Source organism: Numenius arquata, chromosome 2, assembly GCF_964106895.1.
Source record: "Numenius arquata chromosome 2, bNumArq3.hap1.1, whole genome shotgun sequence".
Lineage (NCBI taxonomy): Eukaryota > Metazoa > Chordata > Aves > Charadriiformes > Scolopacidae > Numenius > Numenius arquata.
Window position 1 is genome coordinate 79,990,144 of NC_133577.1, and position 24,538 is coordinate 80,014,681.

At 38.9% G+C, this 24,538-nt stretch overlaps 2 protein-coding genes across 3 annotated transcripts in view; both read left to right on the forward strand.

The window, feature by feature from the left end:
• NUP205 (nucleoporin 205) overlaps positions 1 to 16,687 on the forward strand; it is a 51,869-nt gene extending 35,182 nt beyond the window's left edge. For both annotated transcript variants that reach the window (XM_074166595.1, XM_074166603.1), the window contains exons 27-43: positions 586 to 666; positions 1,526 to 1,717; positions 3,397 to 3,667; positions 4,086 to 4,184; positions 5,388 to 5,536; positions 6,263 to 6,454; positions 6,671 to 6,792; positions 7,926 to 8,064; positions 8,280 to 8,406; positions 9,352 to 9,428; positions 10,967 to 11,095; positions 11,629 to 11,755; positions 12,428 to 12,594; positions 12,998 to 13,121; positions 13,862 to 13,990; positions 15,016 to 15,089; positions 16,330 to 16,687. In XM_074166595.1, the coding sequence (XP_074022696.1) occupies positions 586 to 666; positions 1,526 to 1,717; positions 3,397 to 3,667; positions 4,086 to 4,184; positions 5,388 to 5,536; positions 6,263 to 6,454; positions 6,671 to 6,792; positions 7,926 to 8,064; positions 8,280 to 8,406; positions 9,352 to 9,428; positions 10,967 to 11,095; positions 11,629 to 11,755; positions 12,428 to 12,594; positions 12,998 to 13,121; positions 13,862 to 13,990; positions 15,016 to 15,089; positions 16,330 to 16,482 (2,352 nt within the window). In that variant the 3' untranslated portion in view covers positions 16,483 to 16,687. The remainder of the gene's footprint in view (positions 1 to 585; positions 667 to 1,525; positions 1,718 to 3,396; positions 3,668 to 4,085; positions 4,185 to 5,387; positions 5,537 to 6,262; positions 6,455 to 6,670; positions 6,793 to 7,925; positions 8,065 to 8,279; positions 8,407 to 9,351; positions 9,429 to 10,966; positions 11,096 to 11,628; positions 11,756 to 12,427; positions 12,595 to 12,997; positions 13,122 to 13,861; positions 13,991 to 15,015; positions 15,090 to 16,329) is intronic.
• A 1,184-nt stretch (positions 16,688 to 17,871) lies between these two features.
• On the forward strand, positions 17,872 to 24,143 carry ARL1 (ARF like GTPase 1). Its single transcript, XM_074163327.1, has 6 exons — positions 17,872 to 18,093; positions 20,244 to 20,381; positions 21,504 to 21,585; positions 22,551 to 22,662; positions 23,388 to 23,566; positions 23,766 to 24,143. Exons 1-6 carry the CDS (start codon positions 18,090 to 18,092, stop codon positions 23,794 to 23,796), a joined length of 546 nt encoding a protein of 181 aa, XP_074019428.1. The 5' UTR covers positions 17,872 to 18,089; the 3' UTR covers positions 23,797 to 24,143.
• The last annotated feature ends 395 nt before the right edge of the window (positions 24,144 to 24,538 follow it).

A 24,538-nucleotide genomic window follows, 5' to 3' on the forward strand; every position in this document is an offset into this window, starting at 1 on the left:
GTACACAACATAGTCATGTGCTGCAGTAGTTCTTGGAGGCTTTAGGTAAGATAGTGTCCCATTGTGATGAGTACTTGACAAGTGTATGATAAATAGTACTGAAAGATTTGTGATCTGAGAGACAAGGGAAAGAGTAGAATGTAATGTAAAAGTGATTTTGATGGCGATAGGAATGCAGCTATTCCATATTAGGAACCAGGTATCGTTTATTGTGAAATGTATTTTAGACTGAGAGGAAACCTTTCCTCTGTGCAAGAGGACGATAGTGGAAGTTGAAGAGGAAGGGGAGTGTGATGTATCAAAAGAGCTCATGAAAGGACAGAACAACTTAGAACCAGAAAGAAATGGGTGAGCGCAAAAAGAGAAGCGCAGTGAGGAGGGAGAGAGACTAGATGGCTAGAAGTACTGCAGTTTGAGAATGAAGTATGGGAGAAACCTAAAAAATTAGTAAAACTTACTTGAATCTCAGTCCTTCAGTTGCATCTGTCATTACGTAGCCATCTCCTTAATACTTTGAGGAGGAATAAATACATCTTCCTTGTCATTAAAGTTTGTTTGTTTTTTTTTAAAACTCTTTAATTTCAGTACCTTCACAGAGTTCTGGTTGCAGAAGTCAATGCGCTTCAAGGAATGGCAGCAATAGGCCAGAGACCTTTACTTATGGAGGTAAGTATAGAAAAAGTAAACTACTGTTTGTTGTTGCTCTTGGTGGATTTAATATACTGCCAAGCAGTACCTTTACTACAAAAGCTTGTGAATTTGAGTCCTAACTTTGAGTTAGCAATTCCTGAAGAAAAAAAAAAAAAGACATTAACATTTGGTAAGATAAACAACTTTTTAACCTGCTGTTCTATAAACAGCAGACCTGGAGTCTTTTCTTTTTGCTTGAACCTTTTCCCTCCCCATTACTGATAACAATTGCAGCTCCCACTCCACTGTACAGAAAACAGTACATATTGATGTCAAGATTGGCTGTTGACAAGTAAAGTGTGTAGCAGCCAAGTTCATCTTGCTTTTCTGTCACAGGGGATGCCAATTTATTTCTTTTTTCTTCTACACAGCTATAGTTTCAGTGAACTTGGAGCTTAATTATTTTCTGAGGTTCATGCCATCTTTAAATTTAGTTGAAATTGACTAAATGGATTTGAAAGTTGAAGGATGAAGGAGAAATGACTCAGATTAAAGTGGGAAGAAAATGCACAAACAGATTTTTCATCATTGTTTTTGTTTTTTGATTTTAAAGTGTACGTTAGAAAAGAATTTCCCTGGTTAAATTATTTTTTATTCCTATAAGCTTGAGACATTTATGATGGAAAGACCTTGTGAAAAGCATCTTAGAAATGGATTGGCCTATCTTGTTAAAATGATTAATAGCAGCTTCTTTCTAATAATCCGAAGAACTACTTTTTTTTTTCCTCCAAAGACTATTACCAACAGATAAAATTGTCATCTTGAAATCTGTCTTTGCCATTAACTAACTTCTCTTGGTATATTATAACCCAGTTTCTTTGTTGTGGGTGTTCAGGAGATCAACACTATCCTGCAGTATGTAGTGGAGCGGAACAAGCTGCTGCAGTGCCTCCATGCCAAGAGACATGGTTTAGAGTCATGGAGACAACTGGTGGAAATTATACTCACTGCCTGCCCCCAGGATCTCATACAGGCTGAGGACAGACAACTCATTATCCGCGATCTATTGCAGGATGTGCATGACAAGGTAATGCTATACTGGAAATCAACCCTCTCCTTGCATTTTGTTGCTATATCTTTTTATGTGAAAGAGAAACTGCTTTTCAAATAGCATTCTTGATTGTAATAATAAAAAAAAAAATTGTCTGCCTTCAGTATTCTTTTTAGTTTTCTGATTGCTGCTATGCTGAAGTTGAATGCAGTGTGGACAGAAGGGATACTCTGTATTCTTGCATAGTTACTGTTGAACTATGAACCGTATATTGACAAATTTAACAGACATTTCAGTACAATCCAGTAGATTCCAGGTGTTAGTCTGGAAAGGGTGTGGGAAAAGGAAACAGCCTGTTTTGATGAGGAACATAAAAGAACTCATGGAAGGGATGAAGGCAAACAGTACTGCAGTTGCTGATTTACTGCGTTTAGATGACTCACTGCAAATCCTACCACTGCTGCTTTTGAAAAATGAAAGAGTTGAACAAAGCTTCAGAGTAGAAGTAGTAAAGATTTTACAATTTAGAAGGGCTTTTGGAAATGTGAGAGTTTTCTTTGTCTTAAAATATTTAAAGTCTTGGTGGTTTACTGCTGAATTATAGTAGTAATTTTTGAGTCAGACTAGGCAGTTACTGCTGACCCAGCCATTCTCAAAGAAAAAATTTAATGAAGGATCCTTGTATTGTTTGAGCTGCTGGGGCATTTTTTTTTAAATTCTTTTTTCTTTATTGTGAGAGTTATGCTGTTTGTAGTTCTGATTAGACAAGTTGTGTTTTGAGAAATATATATGAAAATGTTACGTTTTTTTCAAGCAAAGGGTAACTTTTTGCATTTTTGTTGTTGTTTTTTTCATTATTGTTTCTGTAGGCATTACCTAAAAACTATTTTTTTGTAGAGTGCTGGTTTTGGTTTTTACGTGAACAACATTTAAAAAACAGGAAAGAAGGCAGGCCTTTGCTATTTGAAGGAATTTCTTTCTTTCCTAAAATCTTTGCAGAGCAGAAATTTCAGACTCTAATTTTCTGTAAGACTTAATTTTTAGTGAAGATTTCGTTGATTTGAAAAAACAATTACTGTTATTTTCTTTTGAAAATAATTGATCTCTTGTATTAAACTACTATATTGCTTAAAAGGAAAGCTTCTTGAGTGTCAGTGATAAAGATACCAGGTTTACCTTTTAAATGATGAAGTGAACTAAAATAGTAAATGCTAACTTCTCATTAGTGTTTCTCCACATTGTTTTAAATGCTCCTTTGATGCTCACTTCTTTCATGCTCATCCCTTTGAGTTTTCTAAAGTTTATCTTCACGTTTTTAATGGAAATAGCTTTCTTAAATAGCTGCAAAGCCAAGAGGGTGTCTGTTGTTCTTTCCCTAGCTTAGGTTTAGATATTTTACTAATGGAGCAACTCAAATGTCTGCACGGTCCTTCCCTTTTGCCCATCCAGATTGAATTATCATCTTGCCTGTGATTTGTGTAAATTAAAAAAAAAAAAAGGCTAATGGTTTTCTCAATTAAAATATGTTCAACTCATCCTCCTGAACAAGTTTCTAACACTACTGATTTTGATTTGTTTTAAATAGTGCCATGTTAATGAAATCCTTATGCATACGTAAATGAAAAAGCTGTGAGAGGCTAAATTAATTGCTTTAATAGCTCACGAAATTAGACACTTTTCTACTTCATTTTTTTAAATTCTTCTTCTCTATTAAGATCCTAGATGATGATGCAGCTCAGGAGTTGATGCCAGTGGTGGCAGGGGCTGTGTTCACCCTGACCGCCCACCTGAGCCAGTCCGTGAAAACTGAGCAGAAACAGCCACTTGCGCTCCCTATGGCAGGACAGTCCCAATATGTCTTGATGCTGGATGGTTCTTTTACCTCATCACCTGGTTCTGAGAGCATATCCATTGGTTTTGCTTCCATTGGTGACTCCTCCCTCCACATCATCTTAAAAAAGCTGCTGGATTTCATTTTGAAAACAGGTGTGTTGACTTATGCAGTTCATGTGTGGGAATTCCAAGTGCCAAGGCTAGAAAGATGGACTGAGCTGCTCCTGTTACTCCTGTTTATTACAGTCAATGAGGTAGATCTTACGTGATTAATACAGATCTAAGTGATGTTACTAATGAGAAAAAAATAATAAAGGCATATTATGTTTTTAATCTGAACAACAAGCAGAAGAGAGATATGTAAATATTGCCATTTTTTTTGAGCAGCATAAACTTGCTGAATTTACTTACAAATACTCCTTTATGTGAACAGTACTGACTTAAGAAATCTATTTGTTTTATTTATTTCTGCCAGCATTGCCATAGGAAAGTTAAATTAAGTGCTAGTTGAAGATGGTGTTACGGAATTTACGTCTATTTGGTTTTGATTATGAATGTTTCTTGTGAACAGGTGGTGGCTTCCAGAGAGTGAGAACGCACCTTTATGGATCACTGCTTTATTATTTGCAGATTGCCCAGAGACCAGATGAGCCAGACACTTTAGAAGCAGGTGAAGTCCAATTGTATTATGGAAAGGAGAAAAAATAAAAAGTTCTTTAACCCAGAACAGTACAGTTTCTGTACACTGAGTTTTCTTCTGGAAGTAGATAGATTATGTAGACAGAAACAGTCTTACTCCAAGAGCCTCTGAAATTAGTTGCTTATGCTAAATGATGCAAATCTGCCATTATTCTGACCTGCCTAGTACATATGCATTCAAAAGGTATTGTTCTGGATGAGGATATGAAATTTCTGACATCCAGCACTAAAGAAAATATTTCATTTTTGTCCATTTAAAGCTATGCATCATAGCTACAAAAGTGTCAAAGGACTGGAGATTAATTGGACTTACTTGATAACATTTACAGGTGTAGAAATGTATTGCCTCCGCTTCTGTATATACACTCATACCACAGTGATCCTACTAAAAATAAAAATAATCAAAAGATTATTTAATATTATTTCTGTTCATTTAGCTGAAGACCCCTGGGGGAAAACAAACAAAAACAAACAAAAAAGCATCACCCCTAGCCCCCAAAAAATAAGCCAGGAAAAAAAAAAACAACCAGCCAGAGTTGCTGCCTAACCAAGAGAGCTTATGGTGAATATCACATTCTCTCTGTTAATGGCTTAAATACTTGATTTTTCAGTGTTTCAAATCGCTATTTCATCTGAAAATTTGGATGAGGATTGAAAAACAAACCTGGGGCTAGTGCCTGTGCATGCAGATTCTTACTGATTTTGCTTGATCAACATTTTGAGCTACAGTGGTAAAAATACCTTTGAATTTGTTATGACCCCTTCATAGTTTGTTGCTGGCTTTGGATTCAGCATTTTCCCCACTTCAATAACCTTGTTTATGTCCCTGCAAAACTGAGTGTTTTGGTCCCAGTGAAAGTTCTTAGGCCTAATCTGCTTAAAATTATTCTAAGATTCAATACAAGTAATGTAGAATATATATTTGCGAGGGTGGTGTATGTATACAGGCACACACATTTTTGTGCTTGCTGGCCTGTGTGTGATATTTAGGAAGGAATGGACTTGTAAAAAACATTTGCACTTAAGTCAAAAATCCCATCCATTGTTTGGGGCGTTTCTTTTGCAAGATAGAGAATGCCACGAGGGATGTAGCCTCAGCTGTACTATAGCTAAGTTAATGCTAAGCTGTCTATCTTTGCATTTTTCATTTTTTTGTTTTACTTGCTTTTTACAGCTAAAAAAACAATGTGGGAACGTCTGACAGCTCCTGAAGATGTGTTTAGTAAATTGCAACGGGAAAATATGGCAATTATTGAGAGTTATGGGGCAGCTCTCATGGAGGTGGTCTGTCGTGATGCTTGTGATGGTCATGAGATAGGCCGGGTAAATAAATCTATTCCTTTGCAATCGCTGTTCAGTTTGTTTTAAAGAACATTTTACTACGGTGCAGAAAAGGAAAATTTCATGAGGTAGAACTAGAACATTTTTTGTAGATACTTAATTTCTTTCATGTTTCTGTCCTCCCACTCATCCTTCAAGCTGTTGAAAGTAGGGGCATACATGCATATTAATTTTTTTCTCAAAAAAGCTACGTGTCCTGTTCTTTAAAAATAATGGTAGCAAGCACTGCTGCAAAAGATTGTAGGTATGAACTGCTGTGGCATTTATTTGTTACTATTTTTAAGTCATGGACGTACCAGTTTACATTCCCACTTTGGGAAGGTTTGGTGACTTCATAAAGAAGTATTTTCTGATATTAACATCAATGGCCAGGAATCTAGTCAGAATGCAAACTAGGTTTAAATAGCAATATTGCTTGTAGCAATACTTCATTAAAATATTTTGGCATAGTTATTGTTCAGCAATATTTTGTTAAAGAATAATAGAGTAAAGGTAATCGACTAATACTATACTAAAACGTCAAGAAATCCTAAAATACTTTCCACATAGAGGATTGCGATTGTAGTGCAGAAATGCATTCTGCTTTTAAGAAGCTGCTTAGCATTTCATATTTTTAGGTATTTGTTAGGAATCTCACGCATCTCATAGATTTAATTCTGTTTTGATTTTTCTTTTTTTTGTTTTTTGTTTTTAATTCCCCCATCGCAGATGCTGGCACTGGCTTTGCTTGATCGTATTGTTTCAGTAGACAAGCAGCAGCAGTGGCTGTTATACCTCTCCAATAGTGGCTACCTGAAGGTGCTTGTGGATAGCCTCGCAGACGATGATCTGACTCTTCAGAGCTTGCTCACACCTCAACCCCCTTTACTTAAAGCCCTGTACACCTACGAGTCCAAAATGGTAATAGTACTTCAGAAATTATTTTGTGGTATGGTGCTGTTTGTTTGGTTTTTTTTTTTAATAAAAGTTGTTTGTCTATACTTCACATTGATTGTACTCAAGATACATTTTACTAAAATAATAGTATTTGAAATTATGTGAAAATCAAGAGAGAAAATAGTCATAGTAAGTGTCATTGTGCATCTTCGATGCTTATCCTTCTCTGCTCTTCTCCAGGCATTCCTCACTAGAGTCGCTAAAAGTCAGCAAGGGGCATTGGAGCTGTTGCGGTCAGGAGTAATTGTGAGGCTGGCACAGTGTCAAGTGTATGATATGCGACCCGAAACAGACCATCAGGGGTAAGTGTTGATTCCCTGGCTGATTTTGAAATGGTAGTACAGTCACGGAAGTATATGATGTTTTTTTATAGCCACAAGGCTTTTGAGGAAGTATTTGTCAGTGTGTTTTTTGTGTGTGTTTCTTCAACCTGTCAGTTCAGTTTAAAACTATGTTTTATTGAGAGGAAAATTCCAAATAAGTGGGTGTGAAGCTGTACTTGCATGTCCAGTTACTTAGACTATGTAAAATCTTATTTGTTTGATACCTTAGATAGGAATTGTCTAATTATTATTATAATATAATTTAGACTGTAATGTTTGAAAAACAGCCTACACTGTAAACTTATTCTGGGGGCTTTGCAGTTGGTAAACAAGTGCAGAATTCATCTCCCACACAAAGCACTAATGAGTAATAAAATAAATGTTATTTCTGAAATATTTTATTATGTGTTTAAAAAAAAAATTACATTTTTTAAAAATTCAGTTATACATTGCTTGACAGGTTTCATGATGTGTTGCCATGCTCTTAGTCATTGTGAGATGACCAAGAGAAGATCTTGGAGAAGGAAATTGCATATTTAGGGGAAATCACCTTGTTTGATTTCAAACCTCAGTCCTTGCTTTAAATTTACAGTTCTTAGTGACAACCTGGGAGTTTAAACACTTCAGAAAAATGTAAGACTTAGACAAGTACTCTGTTTAAAAGTGCCAATGAGATGTGTAAGATTGTATGAAACCTGGAGGACATTTGTAGAGGACTGTGTTTATCAGTTGCTTTAGAATTAAGCACACCTCTTCCTAAAATATTTGAGAATATTTAGTCTTATGTGTAAGTAATGAAAACAGATGTTATATTTCTACATAAAACTAATTTGATTTAATGTAGTGTAGTAAAAAGAAGTAATTTTCTCTGCTTAGAGAAAATGTCTGGCAGCAGCTTTCTAGGTAAATTACAGCAGCTGCGTATCATAAATTTATTGCTTTTCCAATATAAACTCAGTTGTAGTGCAGACCTATTATTGAAATATGAATGCTTGCAGGTTCTTGAGTGTGATTGTAGTCTGAGGCTGTGCCTCGCTAGTGGGCTTCACTTTTCTTGCACTGTTCATCCTTTTTTTTTTTTTTTTTTTTTCTTTTTTCTTAAACCTCTTAAGAATGTATGGAATGAGAGATCCCCCAGTCTTCATTCCTGCTCCAGTGGAACGTTATCGCCAGATTCTTCTTCCAGCTCTTCAGCTGTGCCAAGTGATCCTCACCTCCAGCATGGCACAACACCTGCAGGCAGCAGGACAGGTAAGTTCCAAAAGATGCTAGAGTATCACTGCTACTGCTCATTCAAAGAAATTATGTCTCCTTCTGCTCTGAAAGTAAGCTGCTTTTAAAAAATCCCATCCTCACTGGTATGGAAAATCACTTTAAAATTCTCCAAAAGTTAAAGCATTGCTTCCTTTCTGCTCACTGCTAAATTTCAAGTCGTTCATATTTTCCCTCTTTTTCCTGTGGTACAGGTTTTGCAGTTCCTAATTTCCCATTCAGATACTATCCAGGCAATCCTGAGGTGTCAAGACATTAGTGTTGGATCTCTCCAGGAGCTGGCCTTCCTGACAGGAATAATCAGCAAAGCAGCTTTGCCTGGTAGGAACTGCAGTTTTGAAGTCTCTTAGCCCCATCTGCATGAATCTCAGGCTTTGTTTTCTATAAAGAAATAATAAGATATATAAGGGAGTACCTACTACAATACAGAATTTTCTTGACGTGTAGAGCTCTAGGAAAAATAAAGAAATGATAAATAATTGTTCTTGAAGTCTAGTATACTTGCTATGGACACAGTGCCTTTATCAATATGCATTTGACTTCCCGTTTTCTTTTCATTGTGCTACCTGACAGAAGTACTTTTTGTCCTTAATATGACTTACAAATAGTAGTGTTCAAAGTACATGCGGTGGCTTCAAAAGAATTTTCATTCAGCAAATTCTGTGACTGAGGAAACGAAGACAGAAAATTGCTTGTGTACCCATATCTTTGTTAATGTCTTCTCCGTTTATTTAAAAAAGAAAGCTGTGAGGGAGAAGCACTGTGAATTAGCATATTGACATTTCTCTGGGGTGACTTACCTTCATGGAGGACTAATAATTGTTGTGAGATTTTTTCTGCATGCTAGAAGACTTGCTTACCATTTCAAAATAATGTCTCTATTTCGATTTAACGGCTTGCTTTGTTCAGAAGAGTTGTCTGACTACAGTAGAAAGGAGTGCGGAGCTGTAGGTTGAGCCCAAATGTTTCTTTGCTTACAGGATACTGAGCTTTGCACAACAGCTGCAATTTTCTCTCTAGCCTCCTTTCCTCCCCCTGCCTTTTAATTACTTAGCAGAACAGTAAACTACGTGTTCTCATGCATCTCCTAGTAGCTGCATTAATATTTGAATGTTTTCCTCAAGCAATGTGCAAAATGTAAGTTGGATGTTTGGCGGAAATTCTTCTGATCAGTGCTTGTATTTAAATGTATATACTGCATATATCTGTTTTCTTTTGGAAAAAAAAACCCGAAAGAGTTAATTTAATGGCTTTATCTTTTATCAGGAGTGCTAAGTGAGCTGGACTTGGATGTTAATGAAGGGACACAGATGGAGTTACAAGGGCATATAGGGCGGTTTCAGGTAATAAAGTTGTATATTTCACACTTGTCCGTTTAGAATTGTGTATGTAGATGAGTTTCTTCACATTTTTTCACTCTGACTAGTAGCAGTTATGAAAGGGATGTTTTCCACCATTAAGAAGAATGTGTAGTGATTTGGGGTTTGGGGGGGGGGGGGGCGGGCATGGTTTGTGTGTGAGTGCAGTGGTTTGTGTGGTGTGTGGTTTTGATGCCTAGGGGTTTTTTGGGCTGGGTTTTTTTTTTTTCCCTCCCTTCAACCAAGTAGAAAAGATAACATTGGGCAATGTCAGAGTTGTATCAGGGACTTCCTTTCCCTCCCTGGCTTAGGATTTACCTTATGTGGAGGAGAAGAAGAATTTGAGGTCAACACCAAAGCATGTGAAGTAATGCAGAAACACTGTTACCTCTTTTGTCAAAAGCATGTCTCCAGCTCAGTAATTCGGAGTATCAACATGCTAGTGCTTATTTCTTTCCTCCCCTTTTAAAAGTAGTGCTGATTTAGAAACCAGAATGAAAGTCAAGATGAGTAATTCTTGTTCAAAAGCTATCATTGCAGACCTCTTTACAACTCAGCATCCAGCAATGTTTTTGAAACTTTGCGGTTCATGTGGGGACTTTTGTAAAGAAATATTTAATTGAAAACTATCTGTAGGAAGGGCTGCTCTGTCAAATACTTCTGATGAAAGAGAAGGATGTGTTCTCTGGACACTTTGATAGTAACTATTAGGCTGACCAGCCTGAAGCAAAGTAGCAAGCTGTAAATGATGGCTGTAATGCCAGGGTACTTGGTAGTCTGCTGCATCCTGTCAGCAAGAAATTCCCATGGGAATTTTTGTTATAAGGAGCTTTAATTAGTTAATTTGAAGAATGAGCTGTTCTGAGCAAAACTGTGCGAATCAGTCATCTGTTATTGTAACTTTTCTCTCTAGTTTGTCCTCTTATTTTCATCAGGTAATAAAAGGATTTAAGTCTTATACTCTTCCCAAAAGTAATTACCAAAAAATCCTTGATATCTTTTTTTGCCATTCCACACAAAACTGACTTGGATTCTGAGGCACTTTGGTGATCTTAACAGCTTCATGTAAACTAAAACCAAATGTATTGATTGTTACTTGTTTTTATGAAACTGTTGAATTTGTTTTTTGCATTCTACTTTTATGGAGCTTATAATCTTTATATCTAGATTTTGTTAGTTTGTCTATATAAATAAAGTTGTTTTAAGTGGGAAAGGGTAAATCGCAACAGTCATTGATGCTAGGCAGTATCATAGACTGCAAGAGACATAAGACAAGGTTGTGCACTTTTGCATTCATCTCTCAAGGAACTGTTTTAGAGTACCATTACTTTTTTTAAAAATTAATTAAAGGTGAGTTAAAACATTGTGTTTTAAAAATTTAAATTTTGTTTACAAAGTGCTACAAGTTTTACCTGCGTTGCTCTCTTGCTGTTGTGTTTTAAGGGATATGTATCACTTCAGTGAAAAGAATCATGCACTTCATTTGTTGAGATACTAATTAAAATGTTAATTTCTTACTGCAGCGCCAGTGCTTAGGACTTCTAAACCGGTTTGGTGGTTCAGACAGACTACGTCAGTTTAAACTACAAGAGGATAATGCAGAGGGAGACAGAGTGAACAAGAGGGATGAAATTGAGTTGGCCATGCAACAGGTAAGGACGCAAGAAGCTGCTAGAACCTTTACTCTCCAACTGTGACTTTTTAGCTGCTGTGCAGATTTGTTTAGTTGTCATATTTTCATACGACAGTGGCGATGCTCTACCATTTTTAGTTTGGTATCAGATCCCACATTTTATTTCTATGTAAAGTAGACCTTGAAAATTTGATTACTTGAATTTGCACTAGCAAACGTTATTGTTTTGGGTACAAACTGTGAATTTCAAAGCCTTAAATTGATCAGAAGTCTTCAAAACAAAGGCTGGGTATAGAGGGCTTAAATTAGAGCCAAAGGGGACTTAAAATTGACCAGAAATTTTAACGAGCAGGCTTGGGAAAGAGGCAAGGTTGCAAGTCCTAGACTTGAAATAGAAGAGAGGCTATAACTGATCAGAAAAAGAATCATCACATACTGGTGAGAAGAGAGGAATCAAAACGTGTTGCTTATTGACATTTATCCATTCAAAATTCACTGCTGCAAAGCCTGTAGATGCTGTAACTGACTTGCTGTCATTTTGTTTTTTGGCAGATCTGTGCAAATGTAATGGAATACTGTGAGTCACTCATGTTGCAAAGCGCCCCCAGTTTTCAGCACACGGTTTGTCTGTTTACTCCGAGCCTGTCAGAATCAACCAACCGAGATGGGCCTCGTCAGGGTGAGATTTTTGGCTTGCTGTTTTGTGAGACTGAATGGTGTGACATTTGGGCTAGCAGAAAATAATGAACCAGGGGCTGTAGTTTCACATACACTTAAAGTCACTTTATTGCCAGTACTGTAGCTGCCCATTTTCTAATTCTGGAACACATGCTTTTGCAGCCTATCACTAAACCAAATCAAGAAACTAATCCAAATTAAAACAAACGTGACCAAAAAATCCTTTCCCATGGCAGCCTCAGAAACCTATATATCAGTAAAAAAATGTGTATGGCTGGATTACGTTCTGTGAAACTAGGATCCCATTTAGGACATGAAAGATGTGTTTTGATGCTGAAAGGAACTCTTCATTAGGCCACATGGCAAGAGTTTACAGTGAGCTATTATGCAGCTGAGTAGCTGAAATATTTAAATAGTAAGTCTTCTGGTCTAGTTACATTTCACGTGTTCTGCTCAGTACTGTGCTATGCTGACTGCCTCCTAGTACTGCAGCCACAAAACTTTTTGCCTAGACTTTCATTTGTATTGCTTCTGACACAGAAGTATAAAATGTAAACTTTTCAGTGCTTTCATGTCTTTCACTACTCTATTGAGAGCATATCTTACTGATTTCTTGTTCTTTTTAAAATTTTTTATTTAAAAATTATTTTAACTTGTTCATCATCTTTTCTAGATACACAAACACCGGTGGTCCCATACTGGCACTTGCCTGGCTTGGGCATTATAGTTTACCTGCTGAAACAGAGCACTAGTGACTTCTTCAGTTACTATGATAGCCATCGTCAGAGTGTTAACAAACTGCAAAATGTGGAGCAACTCCCACCAGATGAAATAAAAGAGGTAATAGTTCTTCTGGTTCTGTAGTCTCTGTGTTGTTTGTAACTTAGGCGTAGCTGTAACAGAGACTCCAAAACATCTTAGAGAAATAAATAGTTCCAGTTCTTGTGCGTGTTCCTTTCTACTGTTAGTGAAGGGGTCCGCAGAATGAGTGACCTAAAATTTCGGGGAAAATATTGGGCTTAACTTTGTAAAAGTTGTAGTTTTCATTATAGTTGCTTGGGGATGCATTTAATGTCTCCATTTTTTTTGGTCAGCAAGGTTATACAAATTCGAAATAGCACAGTTTTGAAGAAATAGTAGTTGACAAGGAAGTTCTAGGTATTGATAAGTAATTTTATTTGCTTATTTCTTTTGATGCTCTGGATTTGCTGTAATATTCTTGTTTCTCCTCGTTTTATCACAGCTGTGTCAGTCAGTTATGCCAGCTGGGGTGGACAAAATCTCCACTTCCCAAAAATACGTTTTGGCAAGGCGACGCCTGGTGAAGCTAATAAACAACCGAGCCAAGCTGCTTTCCCTCTGTTCTTGTATCCTTTTAAAATTGAAGTGACCCTCAAGGTGATGCTCCAGAAAAGCAGAGAAATAGGAACAGGTTCTTTTTACCTATAGGTTTCTGAGCAGTTCGAACAACACTTTTTGCAAAAAGGAAATTTGAAATAATGAAAATTAAATTAGTAAGAGAGTATTGTTCTGCTATTGTCAGAATGTAAAGATTTTCAAGTTAGAAATTCCTAACATGCAGACCCTCCTAGGACTTTCTGCAACATTATAATGGAGGAGTTATTACAGCCCAGCTCTTCAATGCAGTATCCAGACCCTCTAAACATTAACATATGTACAAATGTGGTGGAAGAAATATTTTGAAAAATAATTTTGAGGTGCCTATCACAATAACTAGAGTTTCCAGTCTTATAGTCCACCTTGCTTAAACCTAATCTCATAAACACTAGTAATTCTACAGAAATAGTCACACACAAAATAATTGTAGCGGATCAGAATTTTCCTCTGAAACCTACTTTGGGCAAGATGTGCTCTTGCAGACTTACCTGTTGTAACTTCAGATGTTACTGCCATCCACGGCTTTATAACCTCAGCTGTAATTCACTGTCTCTGCAACTGAGCTATCATTACAAATTGCATAAGCACTTGTGCTCTGCTCTGGTGCGGAGTGTTGGTTTAAAGGTTTAAGGTTTCCAGGGTGAGAACCCATCACTTTGTCAATCCAAAGACAACAAAATTAGACTCCTTCACTTAGATGTATCTACAGATATTATAGAAACATGTCTCTTCATTCTTTGGCGTCATCTGGAACACTATCTACTGCGTTGCACACCCACTGACTCGCAAGACCCACTGCTGTCCTCCAGGCTGTCCTTTAAGAAAGGAAGGCTGCAAGGTAAAATTTCTTAAACATCAAAGTGCCTTTGAATAACTTCTGATGGTTAACTTTAAAACTGATTTGCTGCTATTAATATTTTGCTAGTTATATTTAATAGAAGAGATTTTGTTCGGATTTGGCCACACCTTTGGATTTTCCTCTGGAGAATCGGCAATACAAATATTGTTGAGTCATAGACTTTTGGGTTTTTTGTATTACACGTAACCTCCAAAGAAAAGTAAAATTAACTATTTTTATTTCTGTTTTTCAAGTTAAGTTCAAATAACATAATCAGATCAGTGATTCAGAACAATTTACATTAAAATATTTTTGTATATAATAATCACAGAATCAGAGAAGATCTTGAGTTGGAAGGGGACCCATAAGGATCATTGAGTCCAGCTCCCTGCTCCTTACAGAACTGCTAATGCTAAACCAAACATCAGCACACTCCGTGCTGTCCTCAGGCTAAGGGGCTTTGGACTATAGCTGCCAGTTTGTACTGGGACGGTGGCCAGGGAATCCAGTTTGTTCTGGGAGGGGGCTCAGTCTGTACTGGGTGGGCGTCAAGGGATCCAGTTTTTATTGAGAGGGAACTGGGGGATCCAGTTTGTACTGGGAGGGGGTCCAGTGGGTACTGGGCCTAAGTAATCTAATGATCTAAGATGAAATTAGAAACTAAAATGAAAATTGGTGATTTTTAAAGTATTTTTAGAATTGTAGGTACCATTGATTCACCAGAAGATTTTAGGTTTGTTCAGTTTTGGTTTAAAAAAAACACATTAGAAACAGAAGGAAGTCAGAAAGGGAGAAGTAATCTGGGGAGGAGCTTTTTGCTTAAAGTGCTGTGTTGTGTGATCAAATGGCTCATTCTTTAATGATTTAGAGAAAATACATTAAGTAAAAAAATTAGTGTCATTTCTAATGCACAAGTTTACTGACCAATTTGAAACACTGCTTTTTAAACTTATTTTATAACTTGACATGGAGAAGATTGTGTTGAGCTGCCAACATAATTTTACCATCTCATTTTCTATCACTAGATTCCTTTGGTTCCGAGCCTAACTTGGATTTTGGTAGCGGACTGAATCGAGTGAGCCAGCACGATATAGAACAGGTGAGATGGGACAGTCTGCTGAAAAGTACAGAATGCGTTTGATTACTACCGAGAGCAGTCTGGCTGTAGTTTTTCCACGCCTAAACAAACTGTGGTAATACCATCAGGATATAACTTGAAATAGGATTAATGAAATGTTGCAAAAACTTTTAAAAAAAGTAGTATTAATAAGCAGGCAGCAGTTGTGCTGTTCCACATGTATTTTCAGGTCTTAGTATACACAGTTAAATGAAAAATGAGCTAGACTGAAAAAAAAAAAAATTTAAAAAAATCATTTTTCTGTTGTAAACCAGTCAAGCTGTATGTATTTTTAATAATAGCTTTCTGAAAACATCAGTAATCCTCGAAAGACTCACAGCTATAGGATTCCCAATTTTCTGTGATTCTGCAGCTGTTTACTGCAGGTCAGCTGCAGCTCAGCTGTAGAGAAATGAGATCGACAGGGGTAAGGAGAAGAAAGAAACTGAGGAGACTATAAAATGTGAATGCTAGCAAGAAAATTATTTCTGCTTATGCAGCAGTTTAATAGTTTGTGTAATTTTGATGCAGAGGTGGCAGAAAAAAAAATCACTTCTATTGATACATCCCACTGATGTTTCATTTATGGGCAGAAAAAAACTGCTCAAAAAACCTGTGCAGTCTCAAATACCTGTGTAAGACCTAGAATTATAAGAACAGATGTATGTGGTTTTTGTGATGAGGCATCTGTCTTTTATTTCATCTGTTCCAGAGTAAAATATACAATAACATCTTGCTAAAATTCTTAGAATGTAATTTTTTTCAGGGATTGTTTATATATGTATTAAGGAAAAAATGTCGTCTATGCACATGGCCTCTAACCCTGAACAGTCCTTAAAGGACTAGAAAAATTTTGATTGGAAGAAGTGTTTGTATGACTGTAACTGAAGAAGCTGAATTATAAAAGACCGTTTAATTCCTAAAACATGAATTCCTAAAACTTGGAAAGTTTGTAAAGTGGTAATATTTGGATAATCTGTAAATTCTCTGAGTCACCCAAAAACTTCCACAGAAAGGTTATCCATAATATAATTTAGAGAGAAAAACATATGGGGAAAATGCAAATAGTAGTTATTAGGGGAGTGACAAAACCCATACTTTTGAAAGTGGTTTAGAGAACAAATCATGGTAAAGGGTTGCTAGATAGTTGATGATGGGCAAGCAGCCATTCCAGGAAGAGAAGATTTTGTATTGATGACTGCAATAAATCTCTGTTTCTCAGCTTCAGATTGAAGCCACGAACAGCTTTGGTGAATCTCTGCAGAAGAAGCTTCTGGACATCGAAGGGTTATATTCCAAGGTTCGGTCACGATACACCTTTATTCAAGCTCTAGTTAGACGCATCCGTGGTCTCCTAAGGATATCAAGGACCTAAAAGACTGATGCGTGTTGCTTGCCCCTTGAAGCAATGTTCTGGGGCAGGTCTTCTGGATCATCTGATTTTATACATTTTCTAAATAATGTCAAAAATATTTTGTTACTTCTTTTTTTTTTTTTTTCTTGTCCCTGTGGATCACTTTTGTGTATTCTTTCCTACTGCTCCCAACTTGACAGGAAAAATAAAGGATTGTTTTTAACTGAGTTATGATTAATGTAAAATTTCAAGCAAGAAAGAATTCCAATGAGGGACATAAAGGAAACCAAAGAAGTTCTGCAGCTGTGATGATATTACACTTGCGGATGCTTTCAGAGAAAACTAAAACATCTGCGTCTGTTTATGCTGTTCTTGCTTCGCACACAGGTTTAATGAAAACACGGGGGGTCGAGTTTCAGCCCCTGCAGACTGTGATCACTCTGGTGGGGATCCTAAATGAAAGGCGATCGTTTTGCACTGTGAACTGCTTGCCTCTGCTCCCTTTTGTCCGGCTTTTTTTCAGCTGACAGAAGCACAAGCTGGTTCTCTTTGGACAAGTCTTAGATAAGGAGGAAAAAAAACCCAATATGGTGAAAGTCGGGGAAGGTGACTGCCCTAAGTTTGGTCTTAGGGCTTGGGGGAGTAAAGTTTTCTGCGCTGTTCTTGCTGGAACAGGAGTATAAAGACAGAATAAAGTGAACGAGGAGGAAGCCAACGTGCTGGAGTGGTAGATGGGTTCTGTAGTTACAGGCTGTTCTCCTAAGAGAGATTCTTATCTCCTTGTCTCTTATGTTAAAACAAGTGTAACCCTGATTATTGAAATCTCTTACTACAGTCTGATCTTAAAGCCCAATTCTCTGTGCCTTGCAAATTCCGTCTCCCATGAGCTTTCATTACCTAGTATTTCACGGTTTTTATGATTTTTTTTTTTATACTAAGCTGCACAAACTAATTACATCATCTGTTATGCAGGGATGACGACAGCCCTGCGATCAGATGACGGTTATTAGCTATTCCATGGGAGGAGCTAGATATTAATGGTTTACGCAGTTGGACTTCGTTGGTTCTCTACAGGCTTTTTCTTCTGGGTTTATCACCATCTCGGTGAAAAGCAGGAAACAACGTACGGAGTTCCTCGCTAAATACACGAATGTAACTTTGGCATTCTCCTGCTTCGGAGGAACTGGTTAGGCTGGACGGCCGGTAACGTGTTTTCACCGTGACTTCACCCGGTGACGGTCCCTCTCCCGGCGCCCGCCCCGCCAAGGCCCCGCACCTCCCTCCCCTCAGACCCGCGCTTCCGCCGCCGCAGATTCGTCACGTTTCCGCTCCGGCTCGTTTTAAAAGTTTTTTTAATTGTTTAACTTGTTTCCTCTTTTTTTTCTCCTGCCCTACCGGATGTATCCGCGCAGGGAGGGCAAGGGCAGCCTCCCCCCCCTCAGCCCTTCCCTTCGCCTCCCGTGTCGAAACGGCGAATGCGGCTGAGGGAGGCGGGGGCGGGGAGGGAGGAGGAAGCGACTCGTTTACTCGCCGCGGCGTTCGACGTGGAGCCTCGGCGGTGGTGGCGGCGGCAGGGCCGGCGGAGCGGGACGGGACTGGGTACCCGCGGGGCGGCGTAGCGGCTCGACATGGGTGAGGAGCGGGCGGCGGCGGGGCCGGGGAAGGCGGCCGGGGCTGGCGTGGGGCGGCGGCGGGCCCCGGTGCGCCGGGGTCCCACCCCCGGCGGCCTGTGGAGACGTGAGGGGAAGGCGGCTGAGGGGGGAGCCGCGGGGCGGGCAACAGGACCGGATCGGTGTTGAACGAGGCAGGATGAGGGGCGGGGATGGCCTCCCGGCGGTGGGGAGGGGGGCTAAGGGCCGGGCCGGGCCGCGGGGGCGGTTGCTGCCCACCTGCCTTCAGCCGGGGCTCGTAAGGCGGAGCGGGCCCGGCCGGCCTGGTGCCCGGGGCGATGTGGGCCGCCGGGGGATGCGGCTGCCGTTCGAGGTTCCTTGTTCCTCTGCGATGGCGAACGGTGTGAGCAGCGCGACGGGAATCTGCCTTTGGTCAGTGATCGTAACGCTTTTGTACTCCTGAGACTTGCCTAAATTAAGCTGTGATGCAGGTACGTAATAGGTTGCTAATAAGAAATTAATTATGCAATGAGGTTTTGTAGAATAGTAAGTAGAGGGACTAGTAAGAAGCCCTGAATCTAGGGGTTAAGTGATTAACATACATCTGTCCTATTACAGGTGGTATTTGAGCACTGTTTTAGTGTGGGGAAGAGCATATCAGAATATAAAATGAGGGAATGAGAGGTGTTTGGCAGTAAGCAGCCTTCATAGAATCATAGAACGGTTTGGGTTGGAAGGGACCTTAAAGATCATGATCTCAATGATCTTTAAGGTCCCTTCCAACTCTAACCATTCTATGATTTTATGATCATTGAGTTCCAAGCCCCCTGCCATGGGCAGGGACATCTCCCACTAGAGCAGGTTGCTCAAAGCCCCATCCAGCCCGGTCTTGAACACCTCCAGGGATGGGGCATCCACAACTTCCCTGGGCAACCTGAGTTACTGACTGAAAGAGTTCTCATCTCTTAGGCCTCCACTTGAAATGTTTCTATGGAAATACCTTTTGCATTCGGTTCTGTTAAGGTTATTTGCCTGTCTCACAGTAAATGGTGCCTTGCGCAGCACTATGCAAAGTGGCAACAGACGGTCCCTTCCACCTTCTCTTTGTTTTCCAGGTCTGTACTGTGCAGGGCTTCTGTGATGTGTAGGGCTTAGAAGCAGTAAAGCAACCTGTTAGCAGTTTGAATTCCTTCTTAATGCATAAGCACACAGCTCACTGCCCCTTTCTTTCCCTGGAAAGGTATCACAGATGCCTAGAAAGGCAAACACAAGGAATAATTTTTATCAAAACCTCTTTCCATAAGATTCGGATTGCAAACCTCCTCTAATTTATCTCCTCTCTGATATACTTATTAAATGTGATTCTAGCTTGTTTGGTGTTTCATTGCCTTTTACAGGGTTTAGGTGGATTTACAAAATTATTATTTACCATTAGATATATTATAAAAATCATTAGAAAAATGTCATTGTTAGTGGCTTAGAACATCAGTATTGTTTCTACACTTAAACGTCTAATAGCAATAAATTAGATACTAGCCTGGCCACAGGTACTTCTACATGCATTTAAAGAATAAGCGAGATGTTAGGGCAAGCCAGTTTTGGAAAATGAAAAAAAACAATAGTGCATTTAAAATCAACTTCTAGACTTGTCTGTAGTATTAATGTAAGTAAATACAGTAAAATGTACTTAATTTAGTGCAGCTTCGTGGTTTGTAATGGACCATGATTTAATGTGTACTTACTGATTTGTACTTCATTTTAAGAAAAAAGTGAATGGTCCTGCAGGAGGCCATAAACATCAGAAAGAATTCTTTCAGGCTTCAGCGTGTCTCTTGCATTGAAAAGATAGAGTCTGATATAAACTGAAAAGAATTTGGCTTAGATTTTGGCAAATGAGAGAAGGGGAAAAAAAAAGATCCTAACCACAATGAGGAAACTTGATGCTGCTGCAATGTGATTTTGCTTGGTTTATGTACCATAAAATAGCAGCATAAACCCAGGAAAATATAATGTGGTTGAGCACACAGGTGTCTGAGTGACAACCTGAGAACTCACTGGAGAAAAGAAACATACTGCTGCTCAGTAAGAAATGAGATCAATCTATCTGCCCTTTCCATATCCTCCATTATTGCTCACTGACACTGAAACATCTTTGTGTTCTGGTTTTTGCAGGGGGCTTTTTCTCCACCATCTTTTCCAGCTTGTTTGGAACTCGAGAGATGAGGATTCTCATCCTGGGACTGGACGGAGCCGGAAAAACAACCATTCTCTACAGGTTACAAGTTGGAGAAGTTGTTACCACCATTCCCAGTAAGTGATCCATCCCTTAGTGAAAACAGCCGATTTACCTGTAGCTCTAACACATAAGCTTTGTCAGCTGAACTTGTTATACGATAAACAAAAGGGCCTTACGTTGTGGGAGCCTTGCAGTGTTGTACTTAAGAACTTCCTTGTATAACAGTGTGCTGTAGAAGTACCACGTAAAGGAACGTCTTATGCTGCCCTGCTGAATGGAAGAAGTATATGACCTTAAGATGGTTACCTTGATTTGGCAGGCTTTTCTTCATAGGTAAATGTTCAGTAAATGATAACTGTTGACTGTCTTAAGTCTTTTGTCTCCAAATATAGCTATAACATGAATTCTAGAGATCATTATTATTGTAAAAAAAAATTTTACGTAGGACCATGTCAGTGAATCACACCTATTTAATTTTTTTTTGACAAGGGTCTCCAGTTTGTTGTATAAATGCTTCTGATTAACACAGAGAAGAAGAAATCATAATAGTTTAACTTTACGTTATGTAGGAAGTGTAACAAAACTCACTGCGAGATCTCCTGGAAGGAGATGAATCCTTTTGCCCTCAAGTTTTGCTTATTTCAGCCTCCATAAATTTTAGGCAATCTGCATCCATCGTTCACTCCCATGTTGTATTTCTCTGGGCTGGCAGGAAAAGGAATGACATATGTGACATGCTGTAACCTCATTGCCGTCTTCCAGATACCGCAGCGTCAACTCTTCTGCTGAGAAGTTGGCTCTGCTCTGGTCTTACGAGTGCACAGACGAAGGACACATTCCTTAGTGTTTTATTGCAGTCAGTTGTGTACTCAGTTATCAAAACAGGCCATTCCTTTAACCCTTGCTCTGTTTCTTCTGGTGGTTTCAGGCAGGCTTCTGTGTATTTTTAACAACCTTAGAATTTGTTACAAATCTGTACAATATGTTTACAATGTGCTCTTATTGTTCAGAGAAAAAAATTACTGCATTATTTTGAGCCATAAATGTTTGCTGGGGTAACTTCGCAAAGGGCGTGAACTTCATTATGTAGCTACTGAGAATTTTCAGGCCTGGAAATTTTAAACTAAGTGCTTCAATGTTCTTTAGAAAAATAAAGAAAAATCACCAACCGTGAAATTGTTTTAACTTCGTTTCAGCCATTGGCTTCAATGTTGAGACAGTGACATACAAGAATCTGAAATTTCAAGTTTGGGACTTGGGAGGACAGACAAGCATAAGGTAATAGATCTCTTAAAATCAAAAGATGTAATCAAATTTCTCTAAAAAGCGCTAAGTTCTTGGAATTCTCATAGCTGGCACTTCTGAAAATTGGTTCTTTTAAGCTTTAAAAACAGCCTGTTGTCAGGAGAGCGCTGTCACCTGACACAATTCAGTTATTAAAACACTGGAAAGAAACACGTGAATATTTTCACTTGTTTTGCTTTGAAAAACAAGTTTACTTTTGCAGTAGGCAATTGTGTAGCATTCTGAGAAAGAGGAAAGTAAGTGCTGTAAACCCCAAAAGATACCGAAATGTTCTTAAGCGTGCAAAGCTAGGAAGTTGAATTTAGGTATAGATGATGATTTTTTTATAGTGAGATTTACAAGTTTTGTAATGAGTCATTATATGCACAATTCAAGTGATCTCTTCAGTACCCTTGTGTGATCTCTTCGTGATTCCATTTGGAATGCCAGGTAGTAAGATGCAGCTTCCTTCCCTTTTTAGTTTCAGTAAGGTAATGCTGAAAAAGGTGATTTGTTTTGATCCTTGTTAATTATTTGCCTGTATGAAAAAGTTATTTAAGATTTCCCTGTTTATCCTTCTTTGGTGACTGTAATGATTACCTATGGCCGAAGCTTGTGTGTTTAAACTTTCTTTGCTCCCATCCCTCAGTTATGGACCTGATGTCCTGCAGGCTGATTCCCAAATAAATCTGTCCTCAGCACTTCTGTCCTTTCCCTGTTTTCAAACTGCTTGCTTTTTTTTTTAATTTTTCTTTTTTTTTTTTTTTTTAGTTGCCATTGAGAGTATTTGTACTGTTTGTTCCTTTTTGTAGCTACTTGCTATCTTCTACTTGCTTCCTGGGGCCTTTCACCCCAGAGGCAGTTTTTACTTCCTCTGGGTAATCTGCTTTTCGTTATCTGGCTAAAAGGCACTGCAAAAAGTGCAAATCATATGACCGGAACTTCTCTTTCTCCTGCAGGCCATATTGGCGGTGTTACTATTCAAATACAGATGCAGTCATTTATGTAGTGGACAGCTGTGATCGAGATAGAATTGGCACTTCAAAATCAGAGCTTGTTGCTATGTTAGAGGTAAGAAAACAAGGATGACAATCCTATCAGTAGAACGGAAATTGAGAAATTAAAACCTTTTTTTGGAGCAAATGTGAAATTTGAGTCAATCGAGTGAAGCTCAGCTTCAGCCCTCACAATAGGCCTGTGCCAACGCTTCTGGCTGAAAAGCGCTAAATAAATAGGCTGCAGGTACTTCAGTTTTAGTTTTGTGCGGCGTTGGCTGGGCAGTGAGTTAGTTACGTGTAGCCTTTTGGCCGCATGAAAATTTATATGTCTGCAGGGATGGCTGCTCAGTACTTCAGCGGTGGCAAAATCAAGAGCTGAAGGATTAACAGTAATTAGCATCCTACTGTGTTTTGATGCTAAAGAACATATGTAGAACAGGGTAATATAAGTAAGACGAGGAGTTGAGCAAAATGCCTGTCTTTTTTTTTCCAAAATTCCTTCAAGCTTTTTGATATGTCTTCTTAAATCCAAGTACCAGCTTGTTTCATAATGTAAAAGGCATCACCTGCCGTGTGTGAAATAATTGTTCCTATGTGGTATCATGCTGGGAGCACCTGGAATTGGAAGTAAATACCGTTCTTTGACTGAAGAATTTTCTAAAGACGAAACATCAGCAAACTGACAACCTTGAGGGTTGCTGAAGTTGCTTTTCATTCTATGGGTTTTTCTCTGCTTAAATAAATTCAGTTCAAGTCTTTGCAACAACTTGCACAATTCCCCCTTTTGTTTTTTTTTAGGAAGAAGAGTTGAAGAAGGCCATTTTGGTGGTGTTTGCGAATAAGCAGGACATGGAGCAGGCCATGACACCCACAGAAATGGCAAACGCACTTGGCTTACCGGCTTTGAAGGACCGAAAGTGGCAGATATTCAAAACCTCTGCAACTAAGGGCACCGGGCTTGATGAAGCAATGGAATGGTGAGTAACAGTCTAGTTGTGGGAGCCTCATTAGAGAAATAGCTTTTACCGTTTTGTTTTTGAAGACTGGATCTGGGGAAGGTCTGTCTGATGTAACAGACAAAGAGTCCACAGCAGAAGAAAGAGCAGGTTTCTCTTCAAAGTGTCTCAACAGGATTGAAATGCCTTTTCAGTAAATGGACTTAACCTTTTTTCCTAGGTTGGTGGAGGCCCTGAAGAGCAGGCAGTGATACAAAGCGACCACTGCAAAGACGTTTCAGCTTTCTCCAACATCCCTTTCTGCAGTCAAGTATTCCCAGGCCACAAATACTTGTAAATAGGGACAGATTTGAGTTCGATTCCTGTAACGTGGATGCCTGTCTCGAATTGTTAAAACTGAACCAAGTGAATGTCTGTGTACATTGCAATATTCCATTTCTTTCTTTCTGTTTAAAGGATGTACTTATGTTAATTTGTATGAAAGTCTTACTGGCTGGCAAAGATTTTTTTGGTGCCCTATCCTCCAGTGGTTTTAAGTGGCTACTATATTCGTGTAATTAAAACACTAATAAAATCTGGAACTGTCAGCTGTACCCATAGACGTGTTGCTTCCTTACAGAAACAAGTCCAGCTGCTGCCAGTTCTAACAGCCATATAGCTGAACATTTAAAGAAGTTTCCTTAAGCTGATGCGTTTACTGTGTCTAGTTCTGGGCTCGCTCCCCAGTTCAAGGACAGGGAACTGCTGGAGAGGGTACAGCAAAGGGCTTCAAAGATGATTAGGGGACTAGAACATCTCTCTTACAAGGACAGGCTGAGGGACTTGGGTCTGGAGAAGACTGAGGGGGGATCTGATCAACGCCTATAAATACTTAAAGGGTGGGTGTCAAGAGGAAGGGGCCAGTGTTTTTTCAGTGGTGCCCAGTGACAGGACAAGAGGTAACGGGCACAAACTTGAACATAAGAAGTTCCATCTGAACACGAGGAGGAACTT

What these genes read in the sequence shown, in the direction of transcription:
- ARL1 (XM_074163327.1), top strand. An exon ending in GGAGGACAGACAAGCATAAG is followed by an intron (nt 21,586 to 22,550) that starts GTAATAGATCTC and finishes TTTCTCCTGCAG; the next exon opens with GCCATATTGGCGGTGTTACT. An exon ending in AGCTTGTTGCTATGTTAGAG is followed by an intron (nt 22,663 to 23,387) that starts GTAAGAAAACAA and finishes GTTTTTTTTTAG; the next exon opens with GAAGAAGAGTTGAAGAAGGC.